At 50.1% G+C, this 19,758-nt stretch overlaps 1 protein-coding gene across 1 annotated transcript in view; it reads left to right on the top strand.

The window, feature by feature from the left end:
• Positions 1-14,934, top strand: part of LOC111153971 (BARX homeobox 2) — a 74,066-nt gene extending 59,132 nt beyond the window's left edge. The window contains exons 2-4 of the mRNA XM_022513329.1: positions 181-481; positions 5,060-5,144; positions 14,353-14,934. Of these exons, the coding sequence (XP_022369037.1) occupies positions 181-481; positions 5,060-5,144; positions 14,353-14,619 (653 nt within the window). The 3' untranslated portion in view covers positions 14,620-14,934. The remainder of the gene's footprint in view (positions 1-180; positions 482-5,059; positions 5,145-14,352) is intronic.
• The last annotated feature ends 4,824 nt before the right edge of the window (positions 14,935-19,758 follow it).

Raw genomic sequence — 19,758 nt, 5'->3', positions numbered from 1 at the left:
CCCCCCCCCCCCCCCCCCCCCCGCAAGCAGTTCTAGGTCCTCTTCCCCTTCTTCCATTCTACCTCCTTATGATCAGGAGGCCCTACCTGCAGACTGGCGTGGGCCAGTGGTCCTCTGAGGGGCCCTGGCTCTCTTCCATCCCGGCTCCTTTCATGACCTGGCGCCCTGTTTGTCTTCCAGGCCCTGCTTCCCTTCGGGCATACCCTCTCCTCTCAGTGATCACCCGGCAGCCCGCGGTCATCTCCCACCTGGTCCCTGCCCCCCCGGGAGCTGCCCAGGCCTTGTCCTGCCACCCGGCCCCCGAGGCCTCGTCCAACGAGGCCCCAGGGGGTGAGGCTCTGGGCAGCAGTGAGTCAGAGACAGAGCAGCCCACGCCGCGGCAGAAGAAGCCCCGCCGGAGCCGTACCATCTTCACCGAGCTGCAGCTCATGGGCCTGGAGAAGAAGTTCCAGAAGCAGAAGTACTTGTCCACTCCGGACAGGTGAGAACCCGGGGAAGGGACTGTCCATGGGGAAGGCCTTCGGGAAGGGGTGACACCTTTTGCTCTCGGGCCGGGATGGAGAGCCACAGGGACTCATTTAGAGAGAGGGGCAAGGACTGTTTTAGAGAGAGGTTCTACACGATGGCAGGAGTCTCACCCTTGGTGCACGTCGCAGCCTGTTCGACAGCACCCAGCCCACTGGTGCTCATCATCCTTAAGCCCCAGCTGTATCCCCATATTTAACTTAACTACTCCAGTGTGAGCATCAAAGTCAAGTTTAGTGAATAGGTTGCCCAGGCTCTGAGCTGGCAAACAGGTTTGTTTTTTAAAGCCGCTTACACGTAGGCTTAGCCGCAGTGGGATTAGCTGTGGGATGGAGACCCGGGACCTTCTCGGGCTTCTCCCCACCCTGCAATTCCCAGCTGACTCAGGCTGCGGGCCTGGCCCTTGACTGGGAAGGCCTGGACGGATTTGGTTCAGGAGCCACTAGATGTTGGGGTAGATTTGATGGATATTAAGTCAGAACCACTTGGCTAAGAGACGAGCAGGACCCAGATGTGGGTTCCTTCTTTAAACCCTTTTGAAATCCAGGTGAGGGGACTGTGACCCCTGATTTACTCAAAGACCTTCATCTCCCACCTCCTTTCTTTAATTTAGTATCTTAACTGCAGAATATGCAAGAATGTCTGTCTTACCTTATTCTTTCAAACTCACTCAGGGGCTCTGGAGAGGGCTGAGCTAATATGTGATCCTGTTTACTGGGAGGATTTTCCAGGTCCTTTTTCTGTTCTTTTGCTCACTTCCTTGTCTGTATTAGGTTTGATCCTAGTCCTATTGAAGAGAAAGGGAAGGAAACTGTCATGCATCTCTTAAGCTAGTTAGTAGCTGTTTGACACAAGTTTAAGTGAGAAAGGCGTGTACAAATCCCTCACTAAAGAGCATCTGGCTACTGATTCACTTAATTGAGCCCCCATCAGCTGGGTGCTGGGCGTTTGCTGGGGGCCGGGCATGGTGTCCGAGTGTGCATCCAGAAAGTAGGAGAAAAGAGTCTTGCTGTGCAGGAGATGCTAGGGGAGGGCAGGACAAGTACCCACGACCCAAGGCACGGGTCCTGGTGCCGGTATGTTACCAAGGGCTGGAAGACATTGTGGAGTATGTGTGAGATGGGGTTAAGGAAGGCATCTCCGAGGAGGCAACATTTCAGAAGAGCTTTGACTCTTATGGCCCAGAGGGAATGGCCCACAGGGGCACTGAGGCACGGCTCGCTGGGCACGCTGAGGGAACTGCAGGTTCCCGACAGTGCAAATGGGAGTGTAGCAGGAGAGGAGGCCGGAGGTGGGAAGGCTCATGTGCCTGGCCAAAGAATGCTGACTTCGTTTTCATTGGCAGCCTCTAAGAGTGGGGAGGGATGTGGCCAGATTTACCTTTTAGACTCCTCGTCCTGGTGGCATCCTCAGTGTCTGATCTGAGATGGAAGCGATGGAGCAGGGGAGTGGGAGGAAGCCCAGGGATAGTCCCTGAAGACCTGAATTAAGGTGGTGATAGTGGGCACGGAGAAAAGGGAATAGATTGAAGAACAGTTTTGAAGGTGGCATGGACAGGCTTGACACCGGCATGAGGAAGGGAAGAGAGATCTGGGAAGCCTGTTCCTCCTGGTTTGGGTCACCGCATAGACAGGGATACCACGACCAAAGTTGCAAGGTAGAGGACAAAATGGGTTTGGTGGGGGAAAGTGGGAGTCCTGTTGGGACGTGAGCCTCTGGGGGAGGCTTTGGCCAGACAGTGGAGACGCGGCTGTGAAGTGGGGAGTGACAGAAGGGATGCCCAGTTATCATCAGGTGTTTTGGTGGCCCCAGCAGGTAAAGGAGGGCCTCAGGGAGCTGGGCAGCCAGTGGAGGTGGGTGCCATTGTTTATGACTTGTGTGGTAGTAACTCCCAAAGGGCTTCAACAAGCATGGGTAAAATGTTAGGCTTATTTTCTGGAAGTCAGAGAATGTTTTAACAGAACTGTTCATTCCTCATCAAGCTCCTGGGACTTCCTGATACCTGCTCAGGCACCTCTCAGGTGACCTACGCAGGACTGATTCACTTGCCTGGGGAGAAGGACACCATCTGGCTGGCATGGGAGCTGCCGCCTTCACCCGCCCTCTCCCGTGTTCCTCACCTCCCTACGTGACCAGGGCCATGAGCACTCCCTCCTCCCACGCTTTCTCCCTCTTCCCTTTTGTTTGTTTCTCCAGTTTCCTAGGTGACCCCATTTAAGCGAATACGCAGGGAAGTGAGAATTTGTAACGGTGGCAGGTAATGAGAGAAAGCCGATGACAGTGAAGTGCCTTTCTGTAGCCAGAGTGAGTCAGGGGTGCATTTTTCCCAAGTGAGCTAACACCAGTTGCTAATGCAGAGCCGTGAAGTGAGCCTGCCATTGATTCACGCACCTGATGGCCTCAGGTGAACCGGGCTGCCAGGCGCGGTGGGAGCCGGGGAGACCAGAAGCCTGTGGGACAGCCCCCTGGAGTTTTGGTTCCTAATGAAAGGCTGCTTGGGAAGCAATGCTTCATTAGTGGGGAGGGCTGAGTGCTCTCAGCGCAGGGAATTTACTAGCTTCGGTCTGTTAATCACTTTCAATAAAACTGTTAGCTTCCAGTCGCCCTTTCCCTGGGACAACCGGAGATATGTGAATTGCCGATGTGAGACAGGTTCTGAGGTTTTGGGGGAAGGAAGACTGTTTTTATTATTGGAGATTGCAATCGTGCCCTCTGGTCAGAGCAGGGGAGCTGGGCAGCTGCAGTGCCAGCAAGTGGCACCTGGAACCTTCATTGCCAATACCCGCTGGTCTTGCTCACGGTCAGATGTTGGGGAAAGAAAGTTGTGGCCGAGAACGCGTTCTCGGGCATCCCCGTGGCTCAGGCTTGTGGGTGGGAAGTTTGTGTGACAGGAGGAACCTCAGAGCCACAGACTGTAATCTTCAGAAACCTTGGACTTTGAAAGTGGTGACCATCGCTCCCTGTAGCAAGGGTACTTGGCCCAGGTTGTCACTCTAGAAGTCACAGGGAGACCGCTCATGTTGGCTCAAGGAGGGGGTCCTTCCTGTTGGTGCTCAGGTAGTAGACCCGGGGTTCTTTTCAACATTGGTCCATAGCTGTAGTCTTGAGGATTGAGTTTGGAAGCCTGGCTCTCTTTCGCATTTAATATACTCCAGTTGGGTTGTTTGCATTTTCTCTTCAAAAGCTTTGAGCAGGAGCTTCCCTTGGATAAATCGAACTTGTATAAAAACATGGTGGGTGGAGGGGAGCCCCATACAGGAGGAGGCAGACAAGCCAGACGTAAGTAGGTTCACGTTGTAGCTGTACCTCTCACTCTAGGATCATCTCCCAGGGCTCAGCAAAGTTTTTCTTGTATGGGACCAGAAAGAAAGTCATTTCAGTCTCTGTCACAGCTGCTCGCCTCCAAGCCTGGAGCAGGAAAGCAGCCATGGACATAGGCAGACAAATGGGTGTCCATATGCCAATAAAAACTTTATTTACAAAAACAGGCAGCAGACAGGATTTGACCATGGTTACCGAGAGATTCTAATCTTTCCAAACTTCAGATCTCTCATCCGTAAAATGGGAATAATTATACCTACTTCACAGCATCAAAGAAGGGAATAAATAAGACAGCATGGGTTGTTGGGGGCTGAGCTAGGGGCTGGGATCCCACCGCGGTTCCCTGGAAAGGGTTGCTGGATCTTTGGAAGTAGCTCCCAACCTCACACTTCCCAGGAATGGCTTTGACATTCAGGGATTCACAGAAGGCTACAGAGAAATGCAGAACCATGGTTATCAATCAAATGGGAAGCAGGAGGGGTTACAGATTGAATGTTTCTTCTGGAACCCAAATTTTAACAGTTCAGGGCAGCTACGATGAATGAATCTGTCTATCAGAAAGTATTTTTTGAGCCCTTGGTCTGGACTGAGTACCTGATAGGCACATCTGTAGACAGAAAAGAGGCCCTTGCTGTTGAATCAGGGAGGCAGAAAGTACTTGTGGGAAACAGGGAACCCTTGACAATGTGGAGCCCCCCCGCCCCAGGTGATGGCTGACTGGTGGGAAGGTCCAGAGGGCAGAAGCTGTGGGAGGTGTCTTGGGGGTGGGAAGGCCCCCCTGCAGGAGGGGGGCTTGTGCTGCATTGGGGTTGATGAGGATTTTGACAAGGATGACAGGTCTTTACTTTTCTTTTCCAGTTTGGATTTGGGGACAGCGTCCTCATTTTATATGGGATCCACGTAAAGACTCCGTCAGGTCAGAAAGAGAACTTTATAATCAAGGCTGAGAAATCCTTTTCGGCTCCAGAGCAGACAGTGGATGTTTCCAGGATGATGGCCCCAGGTGCCCTTGGGTTGTAGTCATCCGTTTCTCAGGTTCCCAGAGTTTCATCCATGAGATACTTGGAAGGAAAATAAAGCTCTTTGGGGAAGAACTGCTTCAATGGGGGATGTCCGCACTCTGATAGCGGTGCCTGGAGCTAGTCCGCGGGACCCCATCCCTTCTGCCCCTTTCCTCCTTCCTCATCCTTCCTTTGCATCTCACACCTTCTAGGTTGGACTTGGCCCAATCTCTAGGACTCACTCAACTGCAGGTGAAGACTTGGTATCAGAACCGCAGAATGAAGTGGAAGAAAATGGTAAGGAAGAGAGTGAGTCTCACTGCGTGCCCACCATGATGGGGAAAATTCTTACCACAGGGCTGGGAAGAAGACAGGAGGGACCACTGGTGGTTTGGGTGTCGGAGAGTGGAAGGCCTTTTATGATGCTGGCTGGGAGGGAGGCCGTTGGGACGGTCAGATAAGCCATTCCTCCTGACCTGGATTTCCTGACCAGAAGGATATTCTTTTCCATAGTTTCCTTGGAAATAAAAGAAAGCTCACAAGCTTCTCAGTTGCTAGTTTTCACCCCACCTGCTGGCCTTTTCAAAGAACTTCCTTCCCCCTCCCACCAGGAGCTAAGATTAGAAGTCAGGACTCTTTGTTTATGATGACATATAGGGCACATCTGTTCCTGGGCTACATGGGCTGGAATGTAGGCATTGTCAGGCTTCAGTGGGTATCAGAGGAACCTGGATTGCAGGTACAAATACAGAAGTTGAGGCTCTCCCCGGATTCTGAGTGCAGAGGTCTGTGACAGGGCTGGGGATTCACGTGATCGCAAGCTCCCAGGTTCCCCTGGTGGTTTCCCTAACGTTGTTTTATTACCTTGCTAATCAAGCATTCCATCTTTGGTTTCTAAATGGACCTATTAGCATAAACACCCCTTGCTAAAAAACAAACAAACAAAAACACCAAATAGACATCTCCATATTTTGAAGGATTCAGCTTCATCATAGTTCACTTTTTCTTAAAAAAGAGCAACTATGAAAAATCTGTTAAATCTGGATTTTCCAAAGTGGTTGCATGTTTCATTGCTAGTTCTGTAAACCGCAAGGGAAAAGGTCAAAGCCCAGAGACAAGAGGTGAGCTGGGACGAGAGGGTGGGAAGCAACCTGTTTTCTGGAAAGACCAGGTACAACCATGGCCTGTGACCTGGGCCTTCCTCACACCCTCACTGAAACTTACTGGTCCTTTCTCCTCTGGTGCGGACCAGGTGGTCCAGACCTGCGTGGACAACACTCTAATTTGCTAACCCATCTGGCCACAAGCCATCTTTCCTGGTGTTCAAGAGCTAGAATATGGTGGGTTTTTTTTTTTTTTACAGTTACTAAAACTGAGGTCCTTCTCTGGCCCCTAGTTTTCAGGAAAACAGGTGAGTCAATAGCTATTTTTAATAGCTACTAGATACAGAGACATTTTCTCAATTTTGTGCTTTTGTCCAATAATTTTTTTCTGAAAACATTAGTCCTTGCTGTCATCTGAGAAAAAGAAATACATTGTAAATTAATTCTTAACAGGAAAAAAAGCCAGCCAGGCAGCATTTATTATATTCCTGGAAGGGAATTCCTGGGCAAATCTCATCATTTCCTCTGGGGGGACCTGAGCCTGCCAGGGAAGGATGTTCAGGGGGAGGCGGCATGGCCCCCGGAGAGCTTGCAAAGAGAGGCCAAGATGTCAGTACAAACACACATATCCTGAATGACTCCACTTGTGTGTCTTCACATCTCTTGTGAACCGTGCTTATCCTAGGCACGGTAGAAAGTAATGAAATAAGATGTAAGCCTGCCTTCATGGCATTTGTGACGCCATTGGAAAGTCAAGATCCAGAAAGCAGCCAGGGAGCATGTGATGGTGAATTAGAATTCTTGTAGGTATATGAACCAGAAGTGTTCAGGGGTTGGGTATTTGAGAAGGGTGTAAGGAAAAGTTGAAGGATAAATGGGATTTGGTGAAATATGTCATTCCAAAACCTTAAGAATGCTACAGGTACATGAAGATGATGGCTGAGGGGCACCTTGGTGGCTCAGTGGGTCAAGCGTCTGCCTTCTGCTAAGGTCGTGATCTTGGGGTCCTGGGGTTGAGCCCCACATGGGGCTCCTTTCTCAGCGGGGAGCCTGCTTCTCTTCTGCCTGCCTCTCTGCCTGCTTGTGTGAGCACTCGCACGTGTACGCTCTTGCTCTCTTTCTCCATGACAAATAAATAAATAAAATCTGGGGGGGTGGGGAGAAAGAAAGAAAGAAGAAAATAATGACGGAAACTTCCCGGGGAACTGATCTCAGAAAGAACCAGATCTGGGAGTTAGAAACTCTGGGCCGAGTTCCCATGCCTGTCCCTCCCCGGCTGATTTCGGGCAAGTCCGCCACCCACCTCCTTCCTCGTCAATCATCATCATCGAAATCAATGTCTCCTGAGTGGCAGAGGCATTGTTGAAATCAGTTATCAGCGATCTCTTCATGAGTCAGACGATTAAGGAATTGACAGCCTGCCATCCCCGCCAGCTCCGCCCGCTGCCCGTGGGACGAGCGTGTGCCTTTGCCTCTGACGTCACCGGTTGTTCACCAGCCACTGGGCTGCCGGCTCAAGTGCGAGCTGGTTAGTGAGGGTCAGCCCTGTCACCAAAAGCAAAATGGAAGTCACTCAGCAGATTTAACCTCAGAGAGCATTCCACGGGCCAGTTGAATCCAGGTCCCTTCAGGAGAGGCAGGAGTGCCAAGCACTGTGTCCGCTCTAGCAGTTAAATGTTGAGCGTAGGAATGGAGCACCGGGGCAACGGAGATGCCAAGATAAGTCACGAACATGTCCATTACAAAATAAAATGAGAAAAGAGTACCCCGTCAGGTGGGAGGGGACCGACCTGTGAAACTAGTAATTATTCAGAGGGATCAGGTCCACAGTGGACTTTACTGGGTTTGAAATCAGGATAGAGAAAGGGAGGGCGTCAGGGAAGAGGTGTCGTCTAAAATGGTTTCAGCAGACAAATAGAAGAGGGCCAGGCAAAGGTGGGGAGGGTGTCACGGTCACAAGGAAGAAGCCAGAGCACCCGGGGCTCTTTGAACGACTTCAGAATGGCCAGAGCTACAAAGGGGAGGGTAGTAGTTCCATTGCGGGTCTGAATTCTGACTCCCCTTCAACAGCGAGGCATTGTTGGGATCCAGATTGCCTCATATGTTTTCCTGGTAGAACTCTTTCAAGGCTATCTCTTCAAGTACTGGGAGGAAAAGAAAAAGCTAATTGGGTAATAAAGATGTCTCAAGGCTAGTCACCTAATTGGAACTGGAAAAAGATTAGCACTCAGTTCTCAAGAGTTACTCACAGGGCGGCCAAGGAGAGCGCTGCCAGAGGCCAGATAGCATCTCAGACTAGTTCCTACCGGTCAGCATTGGTAACTTCTAGCGGGTTGGATAAATTTCATCTAGCACACGAGATGGGACGCTCACCTTCTATTCCATTTCTGTTTGGCTCGAGTTCCAGGAGGACCCAGAGTTTTGCAATGGGCCAAAAGTGCCTCATCATTCAGGGATCTCTCTCAGCTCTAAAACCCAGTTCAGTGAGAGGATCCGAATGGACACCAGCCTCCTGCCCTGGTCACAGGATTGGGTGGGCCACAGAGCAGGCGCCGTCCTCATCTTGGGGCGCTGCAGATCTCTAGATAGTCAACAATTCCGTGAAATGGCTACTCTCTATGTGATCTTGAGCAGGTTCCTTAACCTCTGGGGTCCTGTTTTCCCGTTAGTAAAATGCCTCATACATAAACACCTTATAGGGCTGTGGTGCTAAATGAGCTCATCCCTGTGAGCGCTTTCTAGCAGGGCTTCCTGCATAGAACGCAGCTGAGAAGTGTTAACCACCATCCTCCTCTTCCTCCTCCTCCTCCTTTATTATTATTATTATTTACTTAGCCATGTAATTCACATCTTCAGAGAATCCAGTTGGGGAGGCCAGAAAATATATAAGCAGAAACTGAATCCTACAGGTTTCTGGGGCCCCGAAACTGTCTTCTGGATGAGAACCATCCTGGCTGTCCTTTCTCGCCGGGCCTGCTTCGGCTCAGTGCTCTAGCATGTGGGGCATGGCGTCTTCCGGCAGGGAAAGGCTGTCGAGCAGGATGCAGGAAAAAGATTTGTGCCAGGGAATCCCAACTTCTCAGCTTCATGGAAATAGCCATCAGTTGATCCGACTCTCCCTGCTCCAGAGAGCCGCAGATGAAGACAGAAAAAGGTGCAGAAAGCACCCCTGGGGAAGGCGCCCGTGACCTAGGGTCTGCCGGGAGACTGGGGAACTGCAGAGAGGTATTAGAATCAGAAATCACAGAGGCACATTTGACATATCCCTCACTCATTATGCACAATGAGATATTGGTAAGAGCGTTAGGGTCAAGTGGGCAGGGCTGTGTGTTCAAATCCCAGCCCTGCCCTTGGCTTGCTCTTGGCCCATGGCAGATTACTGTGCCTGCTCAGTTTCCTGTCTGAGTAATGGGGGAGGTAGAGGGCCCCTCCCTGCGCTCATGGTCCGTGCTCTGCCATCTAACTGCGTGTCTCCCACCCAAGTGCCTTGGAAAGGAAACAGGCCTGTCCTGACATCTTCAGCCACAACATATTTGAATATCTAGTTGAAGGGTTTTGAGGGGTGAGGGGAGCTGCGGCTAGCAGCAAACACGACTAATGGAGGTAGATGGTGTCTAGCTGTTTCTCAAAGAGGCATGTGACCTCGGGTGCGGTGTGTTGTCTGGACTCCCCCGACCAAGGGGACTAAATTGGCTTTAGGAATAATTGGGCAGAAGGGACCCCGGGGAGGAGGGCCACGGGGTGCATGAGAACGCACAGCTCCTGGCATGGGGCGGTTATGAGATAATTGCTTGTCTCAGGTGTGCTGGGAGGCAAGGGGCCAGAGGTCGAGCGCGGGAAGCAGCCAGGAGGGTAGTTATCTCCTAATTATTGCTTGCGCTGGAATGTTTTATCCCATTTAGAAAATGGCTTGATTGTTTTGATTTTTTTTTTCCTCCGTGCAGTAGGAAAACAGCCAGGTGGGGTCTATCCAAGCTGTGTGGGTGGTGTTTTCTAATTGCTGGGCTGGACTTTCTTTTGCCAATTAGGTGGCTTCCTTAGACCTGCCCTTTTATAACTTGATTACTATATGGGGCAACTTAATTTTGTATAACCTCTTTCATACCAAGTGGAGCTGCTTTCAACACATAAATTCCATCTTGGCACATCTGGGCACTTTCAACAGCCTGCACTCAGACTGAAATAAAAATCAGATGCTGACTTATGTGAAAAGGAATATAGGGACGCCTTCTCCCCAGAGGTGCATTCTGTCAGCGTCTCTACCTTGTTAGAGGTCCCCTTCCTAGTGTGTTTGCTGTCCGCGTGGAAAGTGCAGTGGCTGAGCAGATCCCCAGCTAGAAAGAGGTGTTTGTTGAGAGCCTCTGGGTTTCCTCACACCTTATACAAAAAATAACTCAAAGTGAACCATAGACCTAAAGGTAAAAGCTAAAACTGTAAAACTCTTAGAAGAAAATGTACTCGCTTCTGCTGCACATATAGTAAAATTGGAACGATACAGAGAAGATTAGCATGGCCCCTGCGCAAGGATGACACGCAAATTCGTGAAGTGCTCCATATTTTTTTATGGAACCAGAAAAGACCTCGAATAGCCAGAGGAAAGTTGAAAAAAGAAAATTTAAGAGTAAATATTCATGGCCTTGGATTAGGCAAAATCTCCTGAGCACACCAAAGCCCAAGCAACGAAAGAGAAAATAAATTGGTCTTCATCAGAACTAAAAGCCTATATGCTGTGAAGGACATTGCCAAGAGAGGGAAGAGACAACACACGGAACAGGAGAGGGCCTTTGCAAATTTTGTATCTGATGATGGACTTGTATCCTGAATGTGTATAAAAAACCCTTACACCTCGGGGCGCCTGGGTGGTTCAGTGGGTTAAAGCCTCTGCCTTTGGCTCGGGTCATGATCCCAGAGTCCTGGGATCGAGCCCTGAGTCGGGCTCTCTGCTCAGCAAGGGGCCTGCTTCCTCTCTCTCTGCCTGCCTCTCCACCTGCTTGTGATCTCTGTCTGTCAAGTAAATAAATAAAATCTTAAAAAAAAAAAAAAAGAACCCTTACACCTCAATAATAATAAGGTGACCGAATTTCACATGAGTGAAGGATTTGGATAGACCTCTGTCTCAAGAAAACATATGGTTGGCCCATAAGCACAGGAAAAGATGCTCCTCTTCATCAGTCCTCAGGGAAATGTAACTCACAAGCATGGGGTACCACGGCCTTCCCTCTGGCGTGGCTGGAATCAGAAAGACATACCATCACATACTGGTGAGGATATGGAGAATTGGATCCCTCATAGACTGCTGATTGGAACATGGTGCAATCGCTTTGGCAAACAGTCCGGAAGGTCCAAAAAACAAAAAAAACAAAAAAACAGAGTTACCATATGACACAGCAATCCCAGTTGTACGGATACACCCAAAAGAAGTGAACAGATGTTTCTGTACCCTCTTTACAGCAGCACTGTTCACAACAGCCAAAAGGTAGTAGCAACCTGCGTGTCTCTCCACTGATGAATGGGTAAATGGAATGTGATCTGTTCCCACAATGGCTATTAGTTGGCCATAAAAAGGAATTGAAGTATTGATCTAGGCTACAGCATGGATGACCCTTGAAAGCATCTCATGCTGAGTGAAAAGAAGCCAATGGCAAAGGATGACATACTGTGTAACTCAATTCATATGAAATAGCAAGAACAGGCAAATCTATAGAGACAAAAGGCAGACGAGTGGTTGCCTAGGGTTGGGGGTGCAGGGCCTGGGGCAAAATACAGGTGACTGTTAATGGGTATGGGGTTTCTTTTGGGGGGTGCTAAGAATGTTCTAAAATTGGATTCTGGGGTGCCTGGGTGGCTCAGTGGGTTAAGCCCCTGCCTTCGGCTCAGGTCATGATCTCAGGGATCCTGGGATCGAGTTCCGCATCAGGCTCTCTGCTTGGCAGGGAGCCTGCTTCCTCCTCCCTTTCTCTCTGCCTGCCTCTCTGCCTACTTGTGATCTCTCTGTCAAATAAATAAATAAAATCTTTAAAAAATAATAAAATAAAATTGGATTCTGGTGATAGTCGTACAGTTCTGACTGTATAAAAGATCACTTAATTGTCACTAGGAAGTGTATGGTATGTGAATTTTATCTCAATAAAGCTGTTTAAAACAAGAATTTCTGGCTTATTGAGTTACTGCCTTCATTCCTACAGTTCAGCACCCGGAGGTCCTGTGCTTCTCTTGAAAGAAAGAGGTGTAATCGATTGATAAGTATTTAGTAACTGTTAGAGTTAGTTGAAAGTGATTTGTCTGGAGCACAAAGCAAGGGAAAGTTGCAGGATTTACCTTCAAGGAACCTCTGTTCAACTACAGAAGATAAGATTAAGTGGGTTATGTAAGTAGCACAATACATTTCACTCCTAATTATCCGTGCTAATCCAGGTCCTCCTGCAGCGCGTGGCACTAGCTGCCCAGGAAAGCCACAAGGACACCAAGTCAGAGCTCAGAACCAATGGAAGAACGGACTGTCTGTGATATTCTAAAGTAACATACACGTATTTTTAAAGTTCTGCCTTTGTAAGTTACAGTATTCTCGACATCACACATTGGGATAATAAATGTGCAAGTCCATTGCGATCAGTCAAAGCTATTTGGCGCGCTGTTACATTTCTTGCTCTGTATCTTTCTTCCCCTCCAGTTGTTGAATGCCTGCTCCCTGCAGCGGCAGAGTGGGAGGAGCAGGCAAGTAAATGTGCAGGGACAGTGGTTTGTGAAAGGTGCTCTAACAGAAGAAGGGGAAGAGCTCATCTTGCCCCTGGTGGAGGGCCTCTGCGTGGACCTGGGAGGTCAGGGAAGGCTCCCCACAGGAGCACCAGGAGAGGAGGGTGGGGAGTCGGGTTCTGCTGAGCAGGAAGAGTTCTTGCTCTCTTGCATACGTTGTATCTGTTGGTCACCCTCGTCATCCCCCTGTGAGAGGAGGTGGGATCATGTCCGTTTTGTAGACTAGGAAGCTGAGGCTCAGTCTTTCAGGAACTCTCCCAAAGACGCAGCTGCTAAGGAGCGGAGTAAGAATTCAACTACTGTAGTGATTCGACTTTTGAAACTGGCTGGAACTTACTATTATTCTCTACTCCGTCTTTGAGCCATTCAGTTGTATATCTCTTGTAACATTTTTTCTTACAGAAATACTTACACGTGATCATTGTACCAAAAAAATAGAGACTACAAAAGAGAGAGAGAGAAAGAAAGAAAGAAAAATTAAAAATTCTTCATGATCTTGACACTGAAAACAGGTCATCCGTCCTCCAGATTGGGTTATGCTGGTTTATAACCTGTTTTCCACAAAAGTACGTTAATGATATTTCCCATGTCATTAAACATTCTACACAAATGATTGTAATATTTATCAAGTATTCTCTCTCTGGAATATGCTATAATTATCTACTCAATCATATAACTAAACTTTAGAGTATCCCCCCCCCCCCAATTTTTTCTGTTATCACCGACTTTTTGTTGAACGTTTCTACAGATCAGTGTTCATCTCAGTCTTTGATGACTCACTTAGGCTAAATTATGAGAAGTGAAATTCCTTGTCCGAGTATGCACAAGACTGGATTTGAATTCTCAGTTTCCCTTTTGAGAAGGTTATAGCAATGACACTCCCACGCTGGAGTATTTATTTTCCTGCTTGCTATAAATATTGGCTTTTTAACTTGTCAACTTGATAGGTACTGCTTTAATATTTTAATTGTTATTCCTTTCCTTACTGTTGAAGTTGGCTTATTTAATGTGTTTGCGATCATTTTATTTAAAGCCAAAATATGCGATACTCACTGAAAGTACATTGAACATTTAAAGAATGGACGTATCTTGGGCGCCTGGGTGGCTCAGTCAGTTAAGTGTGTTCCTTTGGTCATGATCTTGGGGTCCTGGGGTCAAGCCCCATGTCGGGCTCCCTGATCAGTGGGGAGTCCCTCTGCTAACCTTCCTCTCCTGCTAGCACATGTTCTCTCTCTCTTTCTCTCTTTCAAATAAGTAAATAAAATCCTTTTTAAAAGGGGTGCCTGGGTGGCTCAGTTGGTTAAGCGCCTGCCTTCAGCTCAGGTCATGATCCCAGGGTCCTGGAATTGAGTCCCGCATCAGGCTCCCTGCTCAATGGGGAGCCTGCTTCCCCTCCTCCCATTGCCTACTTGTGCTCTTTCTCCCTCTGTCAAATAAATAAATAAAATCTTTTTAAAAAGTCACTCTAAAATAATAATAATGACAATAATAAAAAGAATGAAGATGTCTTTATACTCTAGAGGTGATGGGTTGAAAATACCTTTTGCCAGGCCATCACTGCTGGGAAGGAACCCTATAGACCCTGTTGAGTGGGAAAGTGGAGGGAGGGAGTTATTAGGTTTAATGACTGTTTTTTTTCTCCCATGAAGGTTCTTAAAGGTGGACAGGAAGCACCTACAAAACCCAAAGGTCGTCCCAAGAAGAACTCCATCCCCACATCAGAAGAGATTGAAGCTGAAGAGAAAATGCACAGCCAGGCCCAGAGCCAGGAGCGCCTTGCACCCTCCCAGGGACAGGAGGAGCTCTGTGACCCACAGGAATCGGAAGCATGCGATGTCTCCGTAGAGGTGGCAGAGCCCCCCGGCCAGGCCCAGGAGTTGCCAGTAGCCTCTTCGGAACCCCCACCATCAAGCTAAAATAAAAACTCAATTGGGGGAAGGGGAAGATGGGGAGGAATGGAAAGAGGGAAGTCAGGGAGAATAGAGAGAGATACGCTCCCCAAAGCCTGGTAAACTTGGCGAGAAGAGATCCACGTCTCCCAGCCCCCACGGGTCTCAGTGGTTTTCATCACAAGCATTTGATGAAGACCTGCTTGCCTTAGGCCTTTCTCTTCCTGAAAGGCTGTTTTAGCCACGGGATGCCCTTGATGAAGGGAGACAGTGCCTTGGAACTGCCTGCCCCTGCTGGGGCGAGGGCTGCGGGGCTGGGTACCAGAGCCCACCCCGGGGCTGGCACGGTGGGGGGCTGCCCCGGCTCTCTCCCTCCAGCCCCTGCACAGCCCGTCATCAAAGCAGAGAGATCATGGTGGAGCCCAGGCCGCAAGCCTGGCCTCCTTGCTAACTCAGCACTTATTTCTGTCGTTTTAAAAGAGAATTTAATGTTTTTGGTTGTTTTTGGGGGGGTGGAGGCGGGGGGGTAGGGCCGGGCTGGTGAGGGTGGGCAGAAAAGGGTGGGGGAAGCAAGTTCTGAGTTATTAGAATTGTTTCTGAATAAAGTTCGTTTGAAGACCCGTGTGCCTTTGTACCCATTCTAAGTCAGGTGACCCAAGAGCGGAGAAGCCCTGGTTTTCTCGCTTTTTTGAGTTGCCCTCCCTGAAGCTGCCAAGCAGATTCTGTTAAGATAACTTCTATTTTTTAATTAAAAATAAATCTTTCAAAAGGATCGGGTGTTTTGTGTCTTCTGGGGAGTATATTTAGCCCTGTCTGGATACGGCTTGTGGAAAGACCCGGAGAGATAGCCCAGCTCCGCAGGCTCTCATTTTGCCCACTGTAAAATAGAAGATGGGTCTCTGCCCATCACCCCTCCCACCGCCTTCTGCCAGAGCCGCTCTGCCATCAGCCACTTTCCACCGTGGGCTTCCAGCTTTAAAAACGGCTTCACTTTTTTGAAGAACACATAATAGATGTATGTGCTTCCGAAGTCAAACAAAAAGAAGTCTTGCTTCTCCCCGCCCCCAACTCCCGCACCCCCCTCCCCCGCATCCTGCACAGGTAACCATTTTTATGGGTTTCTTGTTTATTAAGTATCCATTTGGCTGATGGGCTCCGCAGCTTTTAGCAAAAGAAGATTTGAGAGCTTCTTGGCTAGAGGTGCTCTGCGATTTTAAATTTAAATTTAAAATGATGTCCCACTTTCCCAGGAAAGAGGGAAGCCCCGGACTCGCTGAAGGAGGAAAATTCTGACCCTTTCTTGTCTGATTGTCGTGCCGGGGGGGCCCCTGAGCCCACAGACGGCCTGCGGGGCAGAGCGCCAGGCTCGTTGACTAGCAATTCTTGATCACATGGTAACTCTGCCCAGTTGTGGGCTCGGGAGCCATCTACCCGCTTTCGTAACGGCCGCAACTAGGGAGCAGAAGCTGCTGCTGGTTCTGTAAAACAACTCATGTCATTTTTTGGAAAGTCACACGGGGATGACCTGCTTGTGTTCAACCATCAGGCTGCCGGCTTGCCCCCGTTAACACCGCCAATCAGAGTGACTGCGATTTCGACTTGGCTAGGCAGCGCCTCCTTTCCCTTTTCTCTCAAGATCAGCAAAAAGAAAGCCAGTCATTTCCCTGCCTCTTGCGAACAAAGGAGCTGAGGATTTGGCCTCCGAGAACCAGTTTGTGCAGACCACACCCAGCTGCAGGTGAGGTTTCTGGAGGTTTCTGGGGCTGTGCACATGGGGCGCTGCCTCCCTCACCTCGAGCCCACTCCCCACCCAGGACAGGTTTACGATCTGCCTGCCAAGGGGGGGACCCAGTGAGCTGGCGTGTACCCCTGGCCACAGGAAGCAGGTGGGTCTGTGCCAATTGGGGCTCAGTCCTAGGGAAGGGCTCTGTCCTGTCCAGCCCCATCCTGGAAAGACTTTGTATTAGGATGCTGTTTTCCTGTGGTGGTTTTCGGTCTCTTGTCATGGACTCTCACAACGTCCCCTTCTGAGGGGTCTGACACTGACTGTTGTCACACACAATCCTGAGCTAGGCTTCCGGGCACTGTTTCTGACTTGTGACCCTGTCCGTGGCCTGTCACCTACAGTGTCTCTAGGGGTTGGAGGTATTTCAGTGCCTGGTCTCAGACCTCCCCTGATCTTTCCTGCCGTTCTGGAAGCCCTGAGCTCAAGGTCAACTCTGCTTGGGAGCCCTGGGCTTGTCCTGGGGCCTCAGCTCTGTGTAGCCTTGCTCTGGAACTGCAAGATGGGTCAGGGCTGGGCTGCGGGCATGTGAGTGGGCATCGATTCCACACCAAGCCCTGCTCATCCTTCACCTTCCCCTTTTCCCTCCAGTCTTCCCATTTGCCCTCTACTTCCCGAGACATGTGATGGCACCCAGAAACCCAGCTCCACAGGGTGTCTCTGAGCTGTGACTAGGAGGTGGCATTCAGCGCAGTCTGGAGCGGAGCCATTCAGGGACCCCTGGCCCCAGGGTTTCCCCTGCACCAAGCCCAGTGTGCTCGCTTTCTCAGCTGCTTTCTAGGAGGCCTCTCTCTGGGCCTGCACTCATCTTTGTGGGCCTCACTAAACAAAAGCATTCCCTCCCTTGTCTGACATCCAGGATGGTGACCCCATGAGGGTTCAGGGTCTTACTGTCGGGTCTGGTCACTTGATGCTTTCTGATGTTTTCCAGAGGAAGGGAGCAAGCCAAAGCCAACTGCCCACACAGGAAGCCAGCCACTGAGATATCGCCCTCCCACCGCCCTCCCCCCACCCACCGTTTTGTTTGTTTGTTTGTTTGTTTGTAGTGTCTCTGCTCTGAGCATTGGAGAATGCTTTTATGAGCTCTTTGAGCTGATGCTGCCCCATTAGGCTGTGAAATGGGCTATTTCTTCCAGTTTTATAGGAAGCCTGTTAACTGGAGAGAGGTTAATTTGGCTCTCCCCTGGTCAGGTATCTGGTCAGGAGCCATGCTGAGAACCGAGCCCGGGGCAGGTTCCTGTGGGGACCTTCAAGGTGAGTGCTAGCCTGCTGTCCCTCCTGAGGCTGCAGGGGGATGGGACATAGGGGGCTTTCAGCAACGGTCTGCCCCTTGAGCATGAGTGCTTTGTCCTAGTCAGGGATTAGGAGGGGTTGGGGGCTTTCCAGGCTACAGTAGGTGAGGCCACCAGGAGCCACCGCCTGTGCTCCCACCCCTTGAATCTGCTATCTACCATCTATCTATCTATTTTAAGATTTTATTTATTTATTTGACAGAGAGAGCACAAGCAGGGGGATCGGCTGAGCAAGGGAGTAGTAGACTCCCTGCAGAGCAGAGAGCCCAATGTGGGACTCTATCCCAGGACCCCAGGGTCATGACCTGAGCTGCAGGCAGCCACTTAACCAACTGAGCCGCCCTGGCGCCCACCCCCACCCCCAAGACAAACATAACCCCTTCAGGCCGCCCCCTGCATCTTCTATGTTCGCAAGGATTCCTGGAGCAAGTTCTAGACCCTCAGTAAGCATCCAAGTGTCTAACAACGGGTCTGTGTTCTCAGTCACTGTACCCAGATTTGCTTCTCCAGAGTCTATGAGGGCTGGTTGAGACCCAATGCTCAGCCCAAGCTTGACTCAGAACGATAACCAAATGGGTCTCCTGCTGGGAGCCTGGAGTCTTCAAACCAGTCTGAACAGATTCATCAGACACCAACCCTCACTAGGCTGCTTTCAGGTTTTTCTCAGAGACAAGTCAGTTGTAAAGCTGCCTTAGAGAAGGGGTCGTGGGGACCTCTGTGAGCCCCTCTTCCCTTCCCCAGGTGCCTCGAGTTCCCTGTCCTCCTCACGACCTTTCAACTTGACACCACCCGCCCCACACCCTGGGCTGGGCTGGGCTGGAGCTCTGCTGCTGGAGATGAAACGCTTTCCTCAGTAGGCTGTGCTTTGTCACCCTGGTCACGTGGTGTCCACTCAACAGAAAAGGAGCAGGGACTCCGCAGGACCAGATTAAAGCGTGTCCCAAGGGGTGCTCCCCCATCTCTCCCCGGCCTGGGTTAGCCACTAGGTCACTGCCTGATCCTCTGGCCATTTTTTGTAGCTGCCGCCTCAATCTTGCCCTGGACTGTGTCTGAAGGTCTGAAGGATCTTTGAAGGGCAGGAAGTATTGGGTTAGAGGGTTGAAATGAGTCTTGTAGAAAAAAAAAAAAAACAAAAACAAACTTGTTTCTCAGGATTTCTGTGCACTGAGTTGCTTATGTTTGCCTAAAGCTCTGAGGAGCTGCTGTGGCTCCTTGTGTGGACAGGCACCGCCTCCGCCCCTTCACTACTCTCTTCTCCACTGTGTTGCCTTGCATCGCGCCTTCCACGAGAGATCCTCTCTCTTCCAGTCACGCTCCGAGGGGCTGCCCCCCAGCCTGCTCTGTGCCACAGAGACAACGTCCTCTCTCCTACCTGCCTTGGCTCCCCTCTCGTTTACCCTTCTCAGCCACGTCTTCCTGTTCCTTATTCACCTCACCTCCTCTCCAATCTAACCTGTTAATTCCTCTCCACCTCTTCCTCTTAATGCACCTTTTGTCATTAGCACCGTGGGCCTGCCATCTTTCCAAAGAGGAGATGGATTAGTTTTGTTTCCCTATTAAATAGAGCCTAAATTCCTTGAGGCTGTTTTTCAGTTCACGGGTTCTGACGTCCTTTTCCGGTGCTCAGAGCTCTGAAGGCCCACGGGTGGGTAATGAGAGGACCTGGGTGCTCCTGGTCTCCTGCTGACATCTTTCTTGGAGGCCCAGAGGTTTTGAGTTCTCAGCAGTATGGTGGGTACGCCCACTGTCATGAAGCCTTGAGGCCCCAAATCATGAAGCAACTCTCCTGGGCATTGGCCATTGTCAGAGCCACACTCATTGGCTACAGGGCTTGGGGCTGCCAGCACTTTTCAGAGACAAGAGGGAAGGCAGAGCAAAAGATCTTGGTTGCCTGCGGAAACATTCCCATCACCCAAGGGAAGTAATGCTGGGCCCATTTCCCCAGGGCCAAAGAAGGCAAAGGAGGATGAGGAGCCAGACTTGAAGACCCTCATGGCCAAGGACCAATCCTTCCCCACTCCACCCCCTCCATTTTGCTAATTCCTTTTGGAAAAACTGCTGACAGGGTTCTGAAGAAGATGCCCTCAGACG

The sequence above is a fragment of the Enhydra lutris genome, unplaced genomic scaffold (genome assembly GCF_002288905.1).
Source record: "Enhydra lutris kenyoni isolate GAN:26980312 unplaced genomic scaffold, ASM228890v2 scaffoldscaffold34, whole genome shotgun sequence".
NCBI lineage: Eukaryota > Metazoa > Chordata > Mammalia > Carnivora > Mustelidae > Enhydra > Enhydra lutris.
Note: the sequence above shows the minus strand (reverse complement) of the source record. Positions and strands in the feature narration are given on the sequence as shown.